This window comes from Phodopus roborovskii, unplaced genomic scaffold (assembly GCF_943737965.1).
Source record: "Phodopus roborovskii unplaced genomic scaffold, PHOROB, whole genome shotgun sequence".
Lineage (NCBI taxonomy): Eukaryota > Metazoa > Chordata > Mammalia > Rodentia > Cricetidae > Phodopus > Phodopus roborovskii.
This window is the reverse complement of record NW_026126511.1, coordinates 38,509,716-38,531,735: the sequence shown is the minus strand read 5'-3', so window position 1 is coordinate 38,531,735 and position 22,020 is coordinate 38,509,716. Positions and strand designations below refer to the sequence as shown.

Sequence of the window (22,020 nt, the reverse complement as noted above, 5' to 3'; positions counted from 1 at the left end):
TCGCTCTTAGAGACATCTTTTTCTCTGAAGAGTATAAGAGGATTAATCAATCAGTCTCAGAGGATTCTAACACAAATAGGTAGAGGGTGTTAAACACCTCTCTTCAGAAAGGAGATAAATCAGCGACCAAGCCGTCACTTTGAAGTGGGGCTCATTGTGGTCAGATACCCAGAGTGCACAAGGGTTTGATCCCCAATATCACAAAAAAGAAATAGGAAGAAATAATTTTTTTTTAAATTTCAAGGAAATTAGCTAGGAAATCTCAGACAAAGGGTTTTTAGAGAAACCACTTTAAGCTAAAGTGAAGGCTAGAAGTCTGAAGACATCCCTCTTCAGTTCATCTGCAACCGACGACAAACTTCACCTGCGGTGTTATTGAACAACAGCCTCCCCTCAGGAACACCTGTGGTACCCAGCTGTTTACTGTGAGTGTAAACACACTCACCTTTTACCCAGCAGCCCCAGCAGCCTCAGCAGCCTTCATCACTCAGCATGACTATCCCCATTTGATCAAATGGAAATAATAAACTTCAACTAAAACCCATACGGCAAATGGCTAATGGTCCCTCCCGAAGGTCAAGTCTTCGAAGTGAAAGATTCTGCCCAAACAGGAACTACAAAGCAGTGCAATGCTCTAAAAATCTACTTCCTGCACTGCCACACAGTCTGGGGTGGGGGCCGGCTCCAGAGCCTTCTCAGAGCTGCTGTTCACAGCTGGAAGCCCAGAGGCAGCAAAGCTATGAAGGAAACTGCACACGGTTCTGATTTCCCTGCAAGTTTTCTACAGCAAGAAACATGTATTGTGTACATCATCTTGGGTGTCAAAGGGCACGTCCATGGTAACGTTAGTGAGTACATGTTATGATTTAATCTATGAACTTGGGTGAAAAGCGCCCAGTGCCTGCGAATGACAATCTGAAGAACTGGGACTCAGTCTTCACCCATCGCTCCCATCCTAGCTGTGCAGTGAGAGAAGCAGCCAGAAGCACAGGAGGGTCTACCATCGCGGAGGTTGGCTTTTCAGAAGACTATCTCGTGTAGCGCGGACTGGTCACAAGTCCAGTTTCTTCAGCTGCTCATATGTCAAAAAGAACTGTGGTTATGGGTTAAGGTTGCCAAGAAAATGTCATGTTTCCAAGCCCAACACATAGAGCAGACACATAACTCAGTTTCTCTACTAGCCAGGGCCTGCAGGCAGCTTGCCAAGGACACCATTCCACTTGAGTTCCACACGGGTCTCAGGCTATCTCCCCAGATGCCCAAGGTCAGCTCAGAATAGGGAGAGCAGAGCTGAGATCCACCAACTCCTCAGCCTCAGGCTCTTCAGCAATGGCACACATTCCCATTAGCAAAGACCTCACTGGGCTGAGTACAACTGAGCCCCAGGGAGCTCCTCCCCAGCACTTCCCCATCAACAAAGAAAGGGGATGCCCACCCCAGCAGCGCGCAACCTCTAACTTACTTCCTTCTGTGTCTGCTGACCTGCCCCTCCTTACATGCCCCCTGGATGTCAAACACCTCCAGAGCTAAGTCCTGCCCATGTTCGGTAAACAACCTACATTAAGCATGCTTACAAACTGATGGCACCCACATCCTTCCTCAGGAGAGCAGGAGATACATCAATCGGATCACTCTGGAACCACAAATGCCCTGAACTCCTAGGGAAGATTCTAATGAAAATCAACACCTTCCACCAGCAACACCACTGAACTAAGAGCCTCATGTCGAATGAAGAGACCTTACATTTCCTAAGGTAGAAATGAAGCGGCTATTTCTTAAAATCAGAAGAACTCAAAAGGAAAAGAACTCACTCTATATTTTAATTTATAAACAAAAACAAACTGTATTCTTTAGTAACAGCCTTTTTTAAATCAACCACAGCAAAAAAGGATACAATGATATTCCAAGGACCAAGGCGCAACCAATTTGGCCAAAAACCCTTATATAGAGCAAAAAACCCTTCATTCTTCCATGTCTATTTAAAAAAAAAAAAAAAAGGATTAACTTCCCATTTTCCAATTATGTCAAATGCATTAATAATGTGTCAAATTGATACACTTTTTAGTCAAAATTAAATCCCAAGGTGGAGGATGCCCCAACCCCCAACTTAAATGGTAGAAGAGAACTGAATCCCACAGTTGTCTCTGAATGAGCCTGGGGAAACTTAAGCTTGCCAAAGTGGGCTTTCCAATTGCCCTCAGTTGTGGTATGGAATGTCCCACCTTGCTGCTCAAGCCACCAACCTACCCTGCCCACCACAGCCCACTGTGCCTAAGGTTGATAGTACCATTCTAGCCAGGCAGTATGTTGTGCCTGTAGAAGTAATATGCAACACACAGAAGCTGCAGTTCCTAATGGAACTACCTATTGGCTGCTGGAGGCAGGGAATTCAGAAGACGGGGAAACACAACCACTGGTCTTTGAAATTTCTGAGACCTACTCCAATCTAGATGCAAAGAACAGCGAAACCAAATGCATGAATGGCCTCGACAGGCTGTGGGTGATGCCATTTACAAACTACAATTTTAGTTGTTAGTTTGTTTTTCGAGATAAGAGTTTCTCTGTGTAGCCCTGGCTGTCCTGGAACTCACTCTGTAGACCAGGCTGCCATAGATCTCACAGAGATCCTCCTGCCTCTGCCTCCCGAGTGCTGGGACTAAAGGTGTGCACCACCACCAGCTACAATATTCTTCCAATGAAAACCATCAGGGGCTATGCACAAGGCTGAGTTCTTCTTGGTCATTAATTCTACACAAATGCATAATATTACAAAGAACTGCTGAATGTTTTCAGCTTTTGCAGGGGGCGTGGGGATGTACAGCAGTGACAACTAGTGTTTGAGGTCCACCCAGTTGGGGAGCCTACCTGGCAAAGCTGTACAGTTATTGTGTAAATTACTCGTTATTTTCTGTCCCCAATTTTCTCAGGTACCACTGCTATGCCTCCCTTATAAGAACAGTTGTGGGGTTCTTCCACGGCCCTTTGGTAGTGTATTTTAATACTTGTTGGGCACACGTATAGCTGTGGATGGTCAGGAAGATGATTTTAGCCTAACTGTATAATTCTGATGAGTACAAATAATACTAGGATATTTACATCACCCAGACTGACATAGGATTCTCAGTCACAAAGACAGCCTTTTATACAGACAGCTAACTTCAGACTCCAGAACAAATTCAAAGCAGGCCGGTTGCCCCTGGAGACAATATCTGGTTATCCCTAGAGACAAATACATGTTGTCACCTTCCCAGGTGTTGTTTTGCTGATTCGAAGTCAAAATAGAAGCAACTTTAGTAAACGTAACTACTTGCAGCAATGGGCCTTTCTGCACGGACTCCCTAACCTCCAGGTTCAGCCAACTGTTCACTGTCTGGGAGCTATGTGCATCGGTCAATGTGACATTCCTAGCCAAAGAGAAACTCTGTGACTTATCTTGTGTTATGAGAACGGGTCAGGCCCTGAAAATATAACTTATAATTGTCCAGAGTTTGGCTGTGAGAGCAGGAGTGCCGATGTGGAGAGAATACAGCTGTGGAGAGAGACAGAATACAGCTGTGGAGAGAGAGAGAATACAGCTGTGGAGAGAGAGAGAGAAGTGTGAGAGAGTGAATGAGAGTGAGTGAAGAGTGTGTGAATACTACAGAGTGTGTGTGTGTGTGAGAGAGAGAGAGAGAGGGAAGGAGGGAGGGAGGGAGGGAGGGAGAGAGGGAGGCAGGGAGGGAGGGAAGGAGAGAGGGAGGAAGCTAGGGAGGGAGGAGCTGCACCTAGGAACTGTGTAAAAGGCTGCAGTGAGAGAGCTGAGCTGTGTCTGTGTGGAGATCTCTAACTCTGTGGAGGTTAGGACGATGAAGCTGTATAGAAAGGGGATGAAGAGAAAAGTAAAAGAAATGAAACAGACGTGTAGTCACGTGAAAAGAGATGTAACTGAATATAGAAATACGCCACTGAGCAGGAGAGGGATATATGTATGTAAAGGGATTGTCAAGAAAGAAAGACTAAGTTCAAGGAAAGAGAAGGTCACCATCAGGAAAGTGTGTGCTTGTTCCTTTTTCCTTGGGTTAGCAGCAGAAAGTGCCTGTTTTCACATTTACCACTCAGAAAAGTCCAGCAACCCTCAGACAGGAATTGTCCCTAAGCCCCCACGACTCTGAAGTCTTCTCTCTATTACCCTGAAGCAGCTCTGGGAGCTGGTCTCCACAGTCTGCACCAAGCATTCCTCAAAGAATAGAAAAAATTTTTCATTTCATTCCTCAAAGAATAGAAAAAATTTTTCATTTTATATGCTTACTCAAAATAAATAAATAAATGTCGATTTGAAGGGACTGATTAGGGACTTTGTTCTGCCTCTTTGTCCCTTAAAGGCTTCTGTATGACGGACGAACTGGCAGGCAGGGAGGATGAACCCCACACAAGGCAAGCAAACAAGAATTCACTGAGTAAGAAAACAGACTTAATTCTAAGTAGGGGCCATTTGCTTCCATGCCATCTGGGCTCCTAACCAAGCCAGGAATAAATGAGCAACTCTGACAAGGATAGCTTTCCTTTCAGAGCACTTCGCTTGTCTTCCCAAGTTTCCTACCTCTGCTTCACTGAAGCAGCACCAGAGCAGGGACGGAGCTCAGGCCCTTGCCTGGACCCCTTGCCCACATAAATCCCACCACATAAATCCCAAAGGGTGGCACATGCCTGTAATCCCAGCCCTTGGGAGGTAGAGGCAGGAGGATCGGAAGTTCATGGTCACACCCAGCTACCTACCAAGTCTGGGGCCGGTTAGATTATCTAAGAAGGTGGTGGCATGGCTCAGCAGGTAAAGCCACCTGCTGCCAAACGTGGCAACCTGAATTTGATCATCAGAGTCCATAGGATGGAAGGAGAAAACCGATTCGTCCCAGGCGTCCTCTGGCCTCTAACCTCTATACTCATGCACTGGTACAGTATGTATGCATAGCCAGCGCCATCACCACCCAGACCTCTGTCAACACAAAGTAAATGTAATTTTAAAAACGTAAAGCAGGGGGCTGGAGAGATAGCTCAGAGCACTGGCTGTTCTTACCAAGATCCTGAGTTCAATTCCCAGCACTCACATAGCAGCTCACAGTCATCTGTAATGGAATCTGGTGCCCCCTTCTGGCCTGCACGTGTACATGCAGATAGAGCATCTCATATATAAAATAAGCAAATGTTAAAAAAAAAAAACAAAACTATTTTAAAAAACATAAAGCAATCCTAAAACTAAGAAGCATTAATACCATGCTAAGACCTAAAGCAAGTGTCCCTAAGCTTTGGCTGCTGGTGACCCCTGGGAAAGCCAAACACTTTCCTCTGCTAAAACCAGTTCTCTAAGCTGTGGTCACATTGATGCACTCCTATGAGACACATCTGGACATCCAATTTGACTCAAGAGGGTAAAGGTCTGCTTTGGAAAGGGACAGTTTTGTGACCACAGAAAATATTACTGTTTTAGCATCCTTCCTAGCAGGGGAAAGAAAAGTATGTGGAAAATGAACATTAATTTATACAATTTCATCTAGATCTTGGACTTTCAAACCCAGTGTGGTTGAAACCACACCATGATAACCAAAAATGTTATATGGTATGCCATTCAGGCACGGTGGCCCATGCCTTTTATCTCAGCAGAGGCAGGTGGATCTCAGTCTACACAGCGAATTCCATGCCATCCAGGGTTACATAACTAAGACCCTGTCTTAAAAAATTAAAAAAAAAAAGTATATGTCATATGTATCCTCAAGGCCTCCAAGGCCTCAACCATCTTAGTTTTAATACTTGTCATAGTATAGTTACTTCAATGTGTGTGTGTGTGTGTGTGTGTGTGTGTGTGTGTGTGTAACTCACAATCCTACACAGACACTTATTCTCACCTGCAGTAGACAATCCAAGGTACCTTTGTAGCCAGAGCACCCGCCATCTCGAAGGACTCTCTGATTCATCATACGAGTTCTCACAACATCGACAGGGTTTGAGGCCAAAGCCCCCACCAGACCACAGGCGAAGCTGGAGCTGTAGGGAAAATGGTATTGGAAAAGACAAGAACTCCCACTCAGCTACAGCTACAAAAGATGAGACGAGACAGCTTCCTCCCAAACTCACCTTAAAGTAAAGATAGAGCTACCTAAGCTGCACCGAGAATGAGGTCCTTAGGGCTGGAAATGGCTCATCAGTTAAGACACTTGCTCTTAAAGGACCCAGGTTCTGATCCCAGCACCCACCTGGTAGCACACAGCCACCCATAACTCCAATTCCAGGGGATCTGATGCCCTGATCTCTGCAGGCACCAGGCATATACACAGTGAACACACACACACACACACACACACACACAGGTAAAACACTCACACATGTAAAAAAAAAAAAAAAAACTAAGTCTAAAAATAAATGAAGCACAAGATCGCCTCACTGAGTGTCCCCAGGTCTCGGGTTCCAGTAGACTGTCAGTTTCACTAGACTGTCCTCAACTACACTGAGCATCATTGCTAAAAGCTGACTGTGTACGTAAGTAACTGTAACCTAATTTACTTAACTTGCTGAGTCACATAAAGCATAAGGTGCGATGGTTAGACGTTCACCTCCTTGCTGAGGAAATCATCTCTACACCATTTCTGTTTCTTGGGCCGCAAACGCTGCTGCACACACTGTAGATTAACTCTGAACCACTTTCCATCAAGAGTGCCACTCTGTTTTGGCTTTTTGAAACAGGGTTTCTCTGGCCGTCCTGGAACTCTCGCTCGGTAGACCAGGCTGCCATTGAACTCACAGAGATCTGCCTGCCTCCGCCTCCCTAGTACTGCGATTAAAGGTGTGCACCACTACGCTCAGCTCCTAAACACTTCTGTTCAAACTAAACTCCACTGACTTTAACTTAACTGCAGCTTTTATTTTATCAGAATCAGCCATCTGGCAGGTTTCCCCACCTCAGTGTTCCTCAAAGAATTAATCATTCTTTGTTGTGGAGGTTGTCTTGATCTCGATAAGGTTTATTCATATTTGCAGCATTCAAGCTCCGCCCACTAGTTGTAACTATTGTTCCCCCTAGTAGTGAAAGTCAGCACATTCATCACACCTGCCTAAATGTCCTTGTCCAGACCCGCACTCAGCCTACCAATGGATTAGATTATCTACCATGTGCTCATAATGTGGTAACTTGTAGTTATTAAAAGCAACTGAAGGGCAGAGAGACAGAATACTGTTCTTATAGAATCCAAGTTAGAACCCCAGCACTCACATCTGCCTGTAACTCCAGGGCTCTGACCTCCATCTGACCTCTGCATTTGAACCATGTGCATATACAACAAACACATAACAAGCAATCAGAAACAACTAAGCTGTAAGAACAGACATAGGAATATATTTGGGATAGTTGTCACTTTCTTTTTCTTTGTGTGTGAGACCTGCCTCTGCCTCCCGGGTCCCAGGATTAAAGGCATGCACCACCACCACGCTATGGAAAACCAGCCTGGCTATGTTATCACCTCTTTAGAAACATATAATACAAACATGACCTTACTCGTTTATAAGCTACATGTGATGTCCATTTGTAAACATACTGTTTGCATACACATGTGTTAACAACACTGCTATGTAAAGGCATAAAGACTTTTATCTCCTCTTGCTTGACTTCTGTATTATAATTTTTCAAATAAGAAAATATAATGCCATTATAATACTTTCTCTAAAACTTGCATAAGTTTACACAAAAATTTCATCCTAAGCTAATGCATACCTACAATAGTGACTTTTGTCTGTTTTTCGAGCCCTGGCTGTCCCAGAACTCAATCTGTAGACTAGGCTGGGCCTTGAACTCCCAGAGATCCACCTGCTTCTGCCTCCCTAGTGCTGAAATTAAGGGCATGTATGCCACCACTGTCCAGATAAAATATTAAACTTTAACATCCATAAACATACAGAAAATGCGTAGAGACGGTGTCTCCCATCAGGCCTGAGAGTATCAGGTGCTTCTTGGTGATGTCATAGACTGGAAGCTCCACACCGACAACTATGGCAGCCCTCTGAGCTGTGAGGGATACGCCCTGGATAAAAACCAGAGTAGGAAAATGAATTTCACGTCCACAGAGAAAGCCAGGGTACGGGGCTCTACCCCACCCATTCCAAGTTTGCCACTGGGTAGAAGTGTGGAGTGATAGAGTAAAAACTCAACAGTTCTGACCCACGCCATCCTCAACTCCTCCAGTTCCTGTCACACTGAGGGTCGCATGAGGTGACATCATGGGGCTCCCAGGAAATAGCACTGTACACTGGCACTTGCCTGACCACAGACTTCACCTAAGCATGAAACTGTATAGGTCAATCACCCAGTGGGATGGGGACCCAGGGACACCCTAAGAACGGAAACAACAAAAAAGCATGCAAAATAAACAAAAAAGTGCTCAGCTTCCGCAAAATCCCTTTATGTTCCTTATCTGAAAACCACAACAGGGGTTGGAGTTAAGAACATTGGCTGCTCTTCCAGAGGACCCAGGTTCAATTCCCAGCATCCACATGGCAGCTCACAACTGTCTGGAACTCCAGTCCCAGGAAATCCAACACCCTCACACAGGCACACATGCAGGCAAAACACCAATCAATGCTCATAAAAATAAATAATAAAAAAAAAAAAAAAAAAGAAAACCACAAAATATCCTTCACGTCCTCATTTTAAAGATAAATTAAGAAGGAAGGCAGAACATGGCATTCTCCCTATTCCATGATGATACATATTCAAACACAGTGAGGGGGAGGGGAGGGGAAGCCAGCGTGCGGACTCAGCTCTGCAGGCTCACCTTCCACAGTCCTCTAGTCCCTTCCTGCTGGTAGATGTTGATGAAGTTGCCAATCATTCCTCCTTGAACAGCGCTGTTCTGTGCTTGCATTCGGATCTACAGGTCACGGGAAAGAACAAGGTGAAGGAAACTGGTCCATCCTCCACCTCCTCACCACCAAGGACTTAACAAAACCACCCATCAAGGGCTTAGTGGTGCTTGGGAAGGAAAGCCAGCACAAACCCGACTGTGATGCACCCTTTAAATACCCGCAGTAGACCAAAGGCACAGGTCGGCCCTTAGCAACTCCAGAGTTTAAAAGGACCAACAGCATCAGAGGCTTCTCTGGCATTGTGTAAGTCTTGGGTTTTCTCTTTTCTTTCTTTCTTTCTTTTTTTTTTTTTTTTTAAACCTTTTGGGGCCATCTTTCTCTCTATGAGTTAATAAGAAAGAAAATGGGAGGACTCCCCCCCCCACCCTCCCAGATAGGGTTTCTTCTGTGTAGTCCTGGCTGTCCTGGAGCTCGCTCTGTAGACCAAGCTGGCTCCGAAACCAGTGAGAGTTACCCAGTGCACTCAGCTACAGTAAATTACAGCAAGCTTAGGTCGTAAATTGCTCCAAGCCACAATTATTTCCAACTTGTCAAAGATCTGCAAATAAGCTTTCCAACAGGATGCTGTTACACTTTCTTACACTTGAACTTCCACAGTTGACCCAGCTCAAGAAAGCCACATGACTGAGACACCACAGTTATGTGGAGTGTTCAATGGAACCCTTTGTCTTAAGAGCAAAGAGGTAAACTGAGCATTGGTGGTACAAAGCTTTAATCGCAGCACTTCAGAGGCAGAGGCAGGCGGATCTCCTGTGAGTTCAAGGTCAGCCTAGTCTACAGAATGAATTTCCAAACAACCAAGTCTACAGAAAAATCCTGTCTTGAAAAACCAAAAGGAAAAGGAAAGGAAAGGAAAGGAAGGAAGGAAGGAAGGAAGGAAGGAAGGGAGGAAGGAAGGAAGGAAGGAAGGAAGGAAGGAAGGAAGGAAGGGAGGAAGGAAGGAAGGAAGAAAGGAGTATGGATATATGTGCTACACCTTGTCTTTAGAGCACGTATTAACTATTGTGCACCCAACATACTTCCAACATGTTACAGCTTTGATGTTTGTCAGAATCTATTAGAATGATGGAGCAGAGGGTGGGGTCCTCCCATTTTCATTCAGTGTGCTAGGATACAGTCCAAGGAATAGTCTAGTTAAACAATGCGAATGGAAAGGGGAGTTTTGGATGGCATTCATATGGAATTTTTTTAATTATCATTCTTTTGCCTTAATCCAAAATGCATTAGTGTCTATCCATTGTGTCCTCAACAGTTCAGCAATGTGTTGCTTCTAATGTTATAGGAGATATATTTCTTTTCTTTCTTCCTTTCTTTTTTTCTTTTTTGAGACAAGATTTCTCTGTGTACCAGCCCTAGTTGTCTGGAACTAGCTCTGTAGACCAGGCTGGCAAGTGCAGGGGTTAAAGGTGTGTGCCACCACCACCCAGGACATATTTTTATTTGTATTTCCAGACAAAAAGGTAGTAGGAAAGAAAACATGTTCAGAAATACTAATGAGGGGGCTAGAGAGACAGATCAATGGTTAAGAGCACTTGAGCTGGGACCTTGGTTCAGTTTCCAAGACCTACATAATGGCTAATGTCTGCAACTCCAGTTCTAGAGGATCTGATGCCCTTTGCTGGCCTCTGTAGGCACAGAACACACATGGTGCAGACATACATACAGGCAAAACACCCATATAAATAATTATTGTTTTAAAAATATCTTTAAAAAAAGCCTAGATTTATGTAATTATGTGTAGCTCCTGGTTTTTAATGAACCAACAAAATGTTTTCTTTTTTTGTTTTGTTTTGTTTTGTTTTTTTGAGACAGGGTTTCTCTGTATTGTTTTGGAACCTGTCCTGGAATTAGCTCTGTAGACCAAGCTGGCCTCAAACTCACAGAGATTCCACCTGCCTCTGCCTCCCTAGTGCTGGGATTAAAGGCATGCACTACCAATGCCTGGCCCAACAAAGTATTTTCTATGGGAAAACAAAATCAATCACTAAAATCTTTATCTTCAAAATGAACTCTATGCAATATTAACTTCATCTGCACCTGTGAGAAATCCACTTAATGGCTATTTAAAAGTTTGAAACTCAGCATGCATAGTGTGTTGGTTTGAAGAAAGAAAATGGCCCCTATAAGCTCATAGGGAGTGGCACTATTAGGAGGTGTGGCTTTGCTAGAGTAGTTGAGGCTATATTGGAGTGGGTGTGGCTTTGTCGTGCACACTGTGTCACAAGGCATGGTCTTTGAGGTCTCAGAAGCTCAAGGCAGGCCTAGTGTGTCTCAGGCTCTTCCTGCTGCCTGCCATCAATATGCAGAAATCTCAGATACTGCTCCATCATGGCACCATGCTCCCTGCCATGAAGACAATGGACTAAACCTCTGAAACTATAAGCCAGCCCCTGTTAAATGTTTTCCTTTATAAGAACTGCCATGATCATAGTGTCTGTTCACAGCAATAAAACCCTGACTAAGATACACAGCTTGCTACATTTGCAGAGTCTCATTATCTGAATGTTCTCCCCATGTGGAACGTGCCTGTGATACAGCCAGCACTTACTTTCAAAACATCGGTTGGATTAGCAATAGCTGAGGATATGACTCCAGACAGAATCCCACACACAACATTGATTAGCAGGGTTTCATCTGTAAACAAAGAGTTTTTCCTGTAAATGACTCCAATATAAATAATGTAATCCGTTACACTCTACCTGTTCTTCTGAAGATAAATGTATGCTCTGTGAATCAAGCAATTAATTTTAAAGTAATTATCTACTACTCATCCTTGTTTTTCCAAATGAACATGTAAATATTCATGTTTATCCCATAGACTCGATGCTGCTATCAGACACGAACTCATTCAGTTCGTTCCTGAAAATGGGTGATAATTCATTCAATTTTAGAAAGTTTTCAGTTGACAAGTAGTTGACAGCAAGTAACTAAGCATTTTGAACATAAAGACAAATGACTGCTCCCACTCCTGGCTAAGGAGCTGCTGACAACTGACGGCTTCTGGGCTAGGGAGAGCTGTTTTCCTTTACGAGAACAAACATATGGCCTTTGGTAGGCCAACCACACTCCACCAGATGGCCTCACACCCAAGAGGACATGGCAGCACAAACTAGACCCTGATGTTGGGAGAGGGTGAGGAGGTGGGCGTGGTCTGGGAGGCGTATAGTTAAAAATACAAGAAAGCTCTTTCTCGAAGCTCAGTGTGAGCATGATTTGTTTACTCTTTGTACCCAGTCATGTCCTTAACAGCTGAAAATTAACCAAATAATTAAAAACCCATTCCAAAATGCCTGGAATAAAGCACTACTAGCCCACTTTCTGTCCCCAGGAAAACAGGTTGCCACTCACCTTCTGGGCGTTCCACAGCTAATCGCTTCAAGCTCTGGTAAGTGCCAATCTTGATGGTTCCATAGGAAGCCTGTCGAAGCATTGCAGGTGCAATCCTGTCACATGGGCACACAGGCAGACAAAGACAACCTACACGTCAGAAAGTCCCAAGTGCAAAGGCATCCAGCTAAAATGGATTTCTTCTTTTTTGTTGTTGTTATTGTTGTTGTTGGCTTTTCGAGACAGGGTTTCTCTGTATTGTTTTGGAGCCTGTCCTGTAACTAGCTCTGTAGACCAGGATGGATTCAAACTCACAGAGATCTACCTGCCTTTGCCTCCTGAGTGCTGGGACCAACGGCAGGCACCTCCACCACCTGGTGTTTTTGTTTGTTTTTTGTTTTATTTTTGCGACAAGGTGTCTGGAGCTCAATAGGTAGACGGCCTCAAACTCACCTGCCTCTACCTCCCTAGTGTTGGGCTTAAAGGCATCATACCCAGCTTAAAATAGATTTAACACTGAAAACATAACAAAAACACAAGTGGGTCTTGAAACCAGAGGTAATTTTAGGTTCCTGAATGGAAGCTTGAGACCCCATACATAAATGCAAATATGGACTTAATTAAAAGCACAGGCATTTGCTTCTGAGTAAAGAACCCAGGAAGGCAGGTACCTAACTCCTGGGGAACACGGTCAGGCTATTTCACCTCTTTAAGTTTTTCCAATACAATACCAAGTTCAAGCCAGATTCTGCAAACACAAGCCAAATGATCCCATCCTAGAAACCACCTCCTATCCTCTCCCTGGGCAACCGGCTGTGTTGTGTTCACACCCAGAACTCCATCCTCCAGCTCCTCCTGCATGTGCTCTCTCCTCCTGTAACTACAACCTGAGATTCTCCCTCTCTAAGGTGACCGGCCAGACAGGTTACATGGCAGTTTCCACAGCTCCTGTCTCCTCCCAGGCTGGCATTACTATCACTCCTTCACTACTGTTCTCTAACCCACAGCATCCCACACAGACTGTCTGGGAGGTCCTCCGGTCCGCCCCTCCCACACTCCCAGGAGGTCATTATTCCCAAGGAGCTTTTTTGTTGTTGTTGTTGTTGTTGTTTTTTGTTTTTTGAGACAGGGTTTCTCTTTGGCTTTAGAGCCTGTCCTGGAACTCACTCTGCAGACCAGGCTGGCCTCAAACTCACAGAGATCCGACTGCTTCTGCCTCTGCCTCTGCCTCTGCCTCTGCCTCTGCCTCCCAAACACTGGGATTAAAGGTGTGTGCCACCAACATCTGGCTTGTTCTTTATTTTTACACAATAATATTTTTATGGTGAAAACCTTGTTACTTCAGAATAACTAAGGCTATTCTTTCAAAGGATGAAAAAGTGTAAAGTGAAACATTTTAAACATATATACTTCATATTGTTGTCTGTTTTTGAATAAAAAGTTTTACCAAAACCTCTGCTACATAACACATATATTTAGATAAGAGTTAAGTTTAAAAGGGAAAATTTTTTACCTTGCTAACGTCTCTTTCCAAATACACTCTAACATTCACCTTTTTGCCCTATGAAGGTGCTGTTTTAAGTATTCACTTCAAAGGGCATAGTTTAACACAAAAACACAAAAGAAGACTCACCCTGAATACAGCGCCCTCAGCCCTTCTTCTCGACCTATCCTCATCAGTGCGTGCAACATCCCGCGGTACCTGATTTCTCGGAAGTTGGCATCATTTGTCTGGCCTTGAATCTGGAGCCTTGTTTTTGTTAAATCAATTGGAAAAGTACCTTAAAATGTTAAAGAAAAGAGGTTGGGGGTTTAGCAAGCTCAAGGCCCTGGGGGAAAACATTGTTCAATAAAAAGAAAAAACAAACACTAAGAAATGTCAGGGTGAGTCAGGTGTTAGTGGCCCACGCCTTTAGTCCCAGCACTTAGGAGACAGAAGCAGGTGGATCTCTGTCGAGTTCCAGGCCAGCCTGGTCTACAAGAGCTAGTTCTAGGACAGCTTCCAAAATCACAGAAAAACCCTGTCTCAAAAAACAAAATTTAAAAAAAAAAAATGACAGGGTGGGGCTAGAGCTGGAGAGATGGCTCAGTGGTTAAGAGCACTGGCTGCCCTTCCAGAGGACCCAGGTTCAACTCCCAGCATCACATGGCAGCTAACAACTGTCTGTAACTCCAGTTCCAGGGGAACTCACACCAATGCACATAAATTAAAATTAAATAAGAAATATCAGCTGGGTACTCAGGGTGCACACCTTTAATCCCAGCATTCCGGAGGCAGAGGCAGGCAAATCTCTGTGAGTTCGAGACCAGCCTAGTCTACAGAGCTAGTTCCAGGACAGGCTCTAAAACCACAGAAAAACTTTGTCTCAAAAGAGCAAAACACAAAAACAAAAAAAAAAAAGAAATGACAGGTCTGGGGAAACAAATCACTAGGTAAAGTGTCAGCCTTGTAAGCATAAAGACCTGAATTTGATTTCCAGACTCCACATAAAAAAGAGCATGGTGAACACACTGGGGAACTGAAGACAGGGGCTTCTTGCTGGCCAGGGCAGTAAGAGACCTGACTCAAAACAGAAAGAAAGTGGACCCAAGGGATGACTCCCAAGGTTGCGCGCGCACACACACACACACACACACACACACACACACACACACACACACACACGTGCGCGCGCGCCCTTGAACACACAATATCGACAGCTAGAACTCAGGAAGCAAAGAGATTCGTTTGAGGACACACAGCAGCATCTTGTCTCAAACAAACAAATGAAAAGACAAATTACGTAGTCTTTTATATTTAAAAAAAAAAGGGGGGGGGAGACCAAGAAATTAACAAACCCAGAAAACGAATAAACATCATTTGTTGTTTTCCTTCTGTGGGACCCGGGCCTCCAACCTGTTATGTAGCTGAAGTTCTTAATCCCTATCTGCCCGTCCCACCTCTCAAAACACTGGGGTTACAGGTGTGAGCTACCATACTAGGTAAAACGTTTTATTTATGCCCCATCTCTTATATGAAGCTGCATCACTCTAGAGCTCGGAAAACAGAATCATTTACACAAAGAAGAAACCCACTTAAAACCCCAAACACCTATATTCCTTATGTAAGAAATGGCTAAGACTGGGCTCAGTGATTGAACAAAGGTTTTTAAAAGTTGAAGGAATTTTCACTTAGCAAGAAGTGTCCCACAGTCTAAAATGAAATCCAATGAGTCAGGTTGTTTAACACTGGACCTGATAATTTACCCACATACATACAATCCATTCTCACAGAGAAACTTTGGCTCAGAAAAGTTTTTTCATTCAGAGAGAGGAATCAGTCTTCCAAATGCCTCCATTCATTCAGAGACAAAGTGGGCAATCCTTCAAAGTCAACTGAGCCAGGGAGTGTCCAAGCCAGCACAAGACACTCAGAAGCCAAGCAGTCAACGAATGCTTGATAAACAGCACACAAACATAGGAACAACGCAACCCAACCAATGAGAACCCAACCAATGACATCAGAACGGAATGCAGGCCATGCACAAAGTTAGAGAGTGATGGAGTATAGTCAATCTGCTCTGGTTCAGAGAACTCCTTGGAGCTTGTCAAACCTCTTTCTTTGCAGCCAAATGGGTTAATAGTGGCAACGTGGAGAAAAGGTCAAGGCAACAGAGTCAATCGCCCCAAATGAGAGTCTTGAAACTGGTCAACTTTCTCCCTCCTGTACTTTAAACCCCAGATTGCTAATAAGTAGCCAAATGACCAGTCTGCCTGAAAACACGGCCCAAGAATACAAGCCTGAAGACTGAGGTTATTATTTTACATGCTTGCATTCTGCACTTGGACGCCATGCACAGCAAACAGAACACTTGACCCATCAGGAAAGGCTTCAGCGCCCAGGGCTTCTTACCGCATTCAGCTGTGATAGAGGCCAGCCCTCCATACACAAAGGGTTTCCAGTTGAGGGCCGACATCCTCACTATCTAGTGTCCTTGAGTTACTCAAACATTGCCTCCCACAGGTTTGCCTTCAGTTTGTCCTGAATATAAAAGGGAAAAAGATTAAAAACCAAAACATCTTAGTCGCTGTTATGTTGCTGTAAAGGGACACTATGACCACAGCAGCTCTCATAAAGGAAAACGGGGTTTAGGCCATTATCATCACGGTGAAGAGCATGGTTGCATGCATGTCGATGGAGAAGTAGCTGAGAGCTATATCCTGATCTACAGGATAGGCAGACTGAAACCTCAAAGCCCACCCCCAGTGACACACTTCCTCCAACAAGACCACACCTCCTAATCCTTCTAATCCTATCAGGGAGTTCCCCTCCCTGGTGACTAGGCACGCAAATATAGGAGCCTATGAGAGCCATTCTTATTCACACTACCACATATAAATTCCCACACAGGCAGCTTCTGATTCAAACTCCATCCATGAGTTTAATTCAGAGAATGCCCCAAACAACCCTATCAACAACTGCGGCAGCCACACGGTGGTGGCGCATGCCTTTAATCCCAGCACTCGGGAGGCAGAGGCAGGAGGATCTCTGTGAGTTCTAGATCAGCCTGGATACGAGAGCTAGTTCTAGGACATCTTCCAAAGCCACAGAGAAACCCTGTCTCAAAAAACAATAAATAAATAAAACAACTGAGGCAAACCTTGCCTTATTAAAGCAGAGCCCATGTCCTAAGCCCTGTGGTGGCTTACATGAAAATGGCTCCCATAGGCTAATAGGGAATGGCACAGTTGGGAGGTGTGGCCTTGTCGGAGGAGGTGTGTCACTTGGTGTGGACACTAGGTTTCAAATGCTCAAGCAGGCTCTCTCTCTTCCTGCTGCCTGCTGATCCAGATCCAGAACTCTAGGCTCCTTCTTCCACACTGTCTGCCTGCGTGCCACCATGCTGATAATAGACTATGTGTGCCACCATGATAATGAACTAAACCTCTGAAAGGTAAGGCAGCCCCAGTGAAATGTTTCCCTTTATAAGGCTGGCTGCAGTCACGGTGTCTCATCACAACAGTAAAACCTAACTAGCACAGGCCCCAAATGAGCAATCTCTACTCTTTCTTCTTCGGGGGGCCTTGGTCTCCACTCTGCCAGGCTGACACCTGATACTCACGTGCCTTTTCAGCACTGTGCACAAGAGGCTGCTTTCCAAATGGTCTTATTTTATCTGAATTTTCTAGTTCCTCGTGCAATAAAGATTTGCTATTCATTTGTCACTGTCTTAACGAGTCCCCAAGGGGAAGCATCATGTATCCCTCAGGAATACTAAAACTGGGAACTGCTGTAAACCTAGATCAGGTGAAAGTTCCTTAACATGAACATAACCCACTCTGAGTGTGTCCTCGGGAAATGCCCACTCACTCCCTCCAGACCGTGTTACAAGTTTAGAGGAAGCTCGGCATGAGGAAGGGAGAGGCAGCTGTCAGTCAGAAATACACACTTGGTTCCTCTTGACTTCCTATGCTAAGTATTTTCTGCACCAACACCACCATCATCAGAAAAGCCTGCCCAACAAATAGCAGAGCACACACAGACTTATTACATTCCTTTTGGACCATTTCATACATACATACACAAGTACTGTATTGCGATTATATTCACCCCCATTATCCTATCTCCCCTTTCCCTCTGAACCCATTCTTCCCACCTAGTTGCCCAGTGGCTACACCATTAAGAGAAAATGACACCCCTCCTCCAAGAACATGAGCAGTCACTAGTTCCTCGGGAAAGGATGGAGGGTTCAATATTTCCTCCTCAATACATGATGAGAAGTTGGAAACCCAGTCTAATGCAGGTATCCATAAAGGCCAGACTTTCATGGTTGCAACAGCAATGACCTAGTTGGATGGCAGTGTTACATGACATTCTTCCCCACCCTCTCACAGATCTGGGACTTCCTGATTCAGCCAGGGTGGCTGGCCATCAAGGGCTGGCCAGGGACCCACCTGTCCTCACTTCCCCACACTGGGACTACATGCATGCATCACTACACCTGCCTTTTTACATGGGTCTGGGAATCAAACCTTGGCAAGCATTTGCCAACTAAGCTGTCTCCCCAGCCCTTCCCCACTATAAAACAAGTATCTTTGAAATAAACTGAAGACTTACTTATTCACCACTCTATCTAGTCCTCCAAAACTCTCATTATCCCAAGAGGCTACTCCCACCACTGCCCAGCTTCTATACGACTGGTTTCAGGGATGGGATGCTACACATGCACTAAGCACCTGTGTGGGAACATGGGCTTCCTTAGAAGTTCAGCCTTGGGTGCAGACCAAGCATCTGTGTCTTTCCTATAAATCAGTAAACTAAAGAAAATAGGGCCTCAGGGGACCCTGCAAGTTACATTTCTACTAATAGCTATTTTTCAATATGGCATTACAGTTGAGTCTTTTCATTCATCTACAAGCCTTTTTCAGAGGTTCCAGCTCATACAGAAAGGCTGCCATTAAGAGAACAAAAAAAGGGTGGCACGATGGCTCAGTAGGTAAAAGCACTTGTCACCAAGCCTGCCTGACAAACGTGTGTTTGATCCTGGAGACCCACAGAAGACATGAATTCTGAAAGTACCTGCAATGTAGATTCTCTCATGCATACACACATATACATACATACATACATACACACACACATACACGCATACATACATAAATTAATTTTAAAAAGACAACAAATGGTGGTGAGAATGTGACTAAAGGGCAAATCTCAGTCCTGGTAGAGATGTAAATCTGGGAAGTCACTATGGAACCCAGTATGGAAGGAGGTCTTTAAAATAATAATAATAATAATAATAATAATAATAATAATAATAGGCTGGAGAGATGGTCCAGCTGTTAAGAGCACTGGCTGCTCTTCCATAGGTCCTGAGTTCAATTCCCAGCAACCACATGGAGATCTGGTGCCCTCTTCTGGCCTGCAGGCATACATACAGGCAGAACATTATACATAATAAATAAATAAATCTTTTTAAAAAAATAGAACTACCATTTGATCCAGCATAGGTACATACCCAGATAACTCCAAATAAACATAATACAGAGATATGTTAATGGTCATTGCTACTCTATTCATTCACAATAACCAGGAAATAGAACCAACCTAGAAGTCCATTAGGTGATAGGATATAGCAAATGTGGTCCATGCCTGACATGGTGGTGCACACCTTTAGTCCCAGCCTTTAGGAGGCAGAGGCAGGTGGATCTCTGTGAATTCAAGGCCTGCCTGGACTATATCAAGTTCTAAGCCTGCCAAAGGTACATAGTGAGACCCTGTCTCAAAAATACCAAAAATAAATAAAGAAGAAAAGAGAGTCCACATATATGATGGAATTTCATGTGGCCATTAGAAAAAAAATGAAATCACGGCAGTTGTAGAGAATGTATACAAACAGAAATCACTATATTAAATAAAAAAAGCTGGACTCGGAAAGACAAATATTGCATGTATAATAATTGTATGTGCATCTGTGTGTGTATACAGATCGTGATACTAGGAAGAGTACTGAGAGAGGGGAAAGAGACCTTAAGGAAGACAGGAAACAGTGGTGGAGTATGGGAAATAAAACAAAAGGACTCTAGCTGGGAAAGAAAGGGAGCTTGCCAAGTTTCTCTTATATAATGAATCCTTTTCATTTTAGTGTGTTCTTTCCATCTATAGTCTTAAAGTGTAACCACATACGCTACCCTTCCCTGTTCTCATCAATCTCTCCTGTTACACTGTCTTTTCACAAACCTTCCTATCCCCTATTCTTTTTTAAAAGCACATAGTGAGGGGCTGAGAGAGATGGTTCAGCAGTTAAGAGCTGCTCTTCCAAAGGACCGGGATCAAGCGGCTCACACCTGCTTATAACTCCAGTTCCAGGGAATCTGATACCCTCTGGTTTCCTATACACATGTGACACACACATGTGGTGGACATAAACTCATGCCCAGACACAACTAAAAATGAATAAATCTTTTTAACAAAAAAAAGTGCACAGAGAAAAACAAATTCAGCACAGATTTATCAAATATGGAGTTTTAAGAACATTTTAGAAGTTGGTACCATTTCACTTGAGTTAACTGAGTCCATGTTACAAAAGTTGGCAGCGCCAACGCCAAGATCAAAACTCGTGGCTTTCAACTTTACACTACGCATCTCCGAATGTAGAATCTGCAAGGACATTCCAGCATTGTTTTGCTATTCTTAGACAAGAACAATCCTGATTATCGCGAGCGTTTTGACTGAAACTACACCTTAACTTCTTAAGCAATTCATTTGACAGGTTCTTCGAACGCGAGGAACTCGTGTGAGTGTGTGAGTGTGTGTGTGAGTGTGTTGTGTGTGTGTGTGTGTGTGTGTGTGTGTGTGTGTGTGTGTGTAAGGAGATGGTATTTTTATTATCCGTCTATCTAGCAACGCTGAAGATTAAACCCGGGACCCCATATATGCTAAAGAGCTCAACCACTGGGTTACATCCCCAACCCTCCAGCAGCAATTCAGTGGGTAGTGAGCCCTTTCCCGGTACTGAACTCATGAGTGCTAAGGCTGCACCGTCTCATGAATGAGAGGGCTGCACACCGGTGGGAAGAAGTGCCACAGCAAAGGGTGCAACCGCTGAGCCTCCCGGACGCCCGCCTCGGCCATCCCATGCGGCTCCGGCAGAACCACGCGAACCCCGGGGCGAGCCCGGGCCCGGGAGCCTCGTGCCCGCGGACGTCAACTTACTTCAGCCCGGAGCAAACCCGCCGCAGTGGTTCTCTGGCCGGGTCCTCCAGGCAGAGCCCGGCAGGGAACTTACCCAGCGGCGGAGCTCCACCTCCTACCCCTCCGAGCTGGTGCAGCCGCCTGGCAGCAGCGCAGGGCGGGAGCGGAAGAAAAGGCCGCCGAGCAGCGGGCGCGGCCCGAGCCCGGTGCGGCCCCGCCCACATCTCAAGACACGCCCATACCACCTTCTCATTGGTCACTGCTGACACCGCTCCAGGCCACGCCCCCGCTCACAGCCGACTGAGCCCAGGAAGAGCCAGGGATCGCAGGCTCTCACTTGTGAGGACCGCTCGCTGCTACTTCACTGCCTTCGGGAAGCCAAAGAGCCAAAGGATTCTTCTCCAGAAGGGTTCTCTGTGTCTCCCGGAGCCTCCGCCGTCGCAAAGAAATCATCTTGCACTTAGTATTTCTACCCTAGAGCTTTTGATTTGAGATGTGAACTCAGAACTGTGAACCCTTTACCCACAGTCACCAAACGCTAGCATTTCGCAACGCTTGCGTTCATTCTGGCTGGATATTCCTCCCACATCAAACTCTTGAAAAATTGCTACTTACCACGTACAAGAAACTGAACACATTTTCCGTCATATACCATATACTGTCGTATATATATTTCCTTTGCTGTCTCAAAGGTCGTAGACACGTGCACACATTAAATTCAGGAGCTACTGGAAATTAGCCCGATGCATTTGAATTCACCTCTCGTACTCTTAGAGCTGTACTCTCTTTTCTAAATACTTCTTAACTTTGTCATATTTTGCCGTCTTGTCATGTTCCAGATTCACGGGATTGTTTTCTCACGATTAGAGTCAAACATTCAGAACAATGGCGGGTATTCACTTCAATTTCTTCACGTCCCAACATGTACACTGCCAGCTTGACATTATCCACCAAACCAAGACTCAAAGAGCTATCTATCACTTGCTCAAGGCTCCTCTCTCCTCATCAAAGTCAGTGGAGATGCTTATCTCCCAGGATAAGCTGGAACCTGGTGAATATTTTGTCCACAACAATACCCTTATCCAATGGATACAGCACACCTTGATGAACATTTATTACAATAGTAATAATTA

At 44.6% G+C, this 22,020-nt stretch overlaps 1 protein-coding gene across 2 annotated transcripts; it reads right to left on the bottom strand.

The window, feature by feature from the left end:
* Positions 1–845: 845 nt before the first annotated feature.
* Positions 846–21,010, bottom strand: Slc25a30 (solute carrier family 25 member 30). Of its 2 annotated transcripts, XM_051195363.1 has the most exons (10): positions 20,982–21,010; positions 16,106–16,234; positions 13,847–13,994; positions 12,235–12,329; positions 11,435–11,520; positions 8,796–8,891; positions 7,921–8,045; positions 5,880–6,018; positions 1,895–1,975; positions 846–1,093 (listed from the first exon to the last, which is right to left on the bottom strand). In XM_051195363.1, the coding sequence occupies exons 2-10, from the start codon at positions 16,167–16,169 to the stop codon at positions 1,052–1,054; spliced, it is 876 nt and encodes a 291-aa protein (XP_051051320.1). In that variant the 5' UTR covers positions 16,170–16,234; positions 20,982–21,010; the 3' UTR covers positions 846–1,051. The 2 variants fall into 2 exon arrangements, with proteins under 2 accessions (XP_051051320.1, XP_051051321.1); XM_051195364.1 differs by lacking the exon at positions 1,895–1,975 and having other exon boundaries at positions 846–1,072.
* Between the last annotated feature and the right edge of the window lie 1,010 nt (positions 21,011–22,020).

Excerpts from the sequence above, each read along its gene's own strand:
- Slc25a30 (XM_051195363.1), bottom strand. The coding sequence starts at position 16,169 with ATGTCGGCCCTCAACTGGAAACCCTTTGTGTATGGAGGGCTGGCCTCT. Across the intron at positions 13,995-16,105 it reads CTCTATCACAGCTGAATGCG|GTACTTTTCCAATTGATTTA; the intron begins GTAAGAAGCCCT and ends TAACATTTTAAG. Across the intron at positions 8,046-8,795 it reads GGACTAGAGGACTGTGGAAG|GGCGTATCCCTCACAGCTCA; the intron begins GTGAGCCTGCAG and ends GTTTTTATCCAG.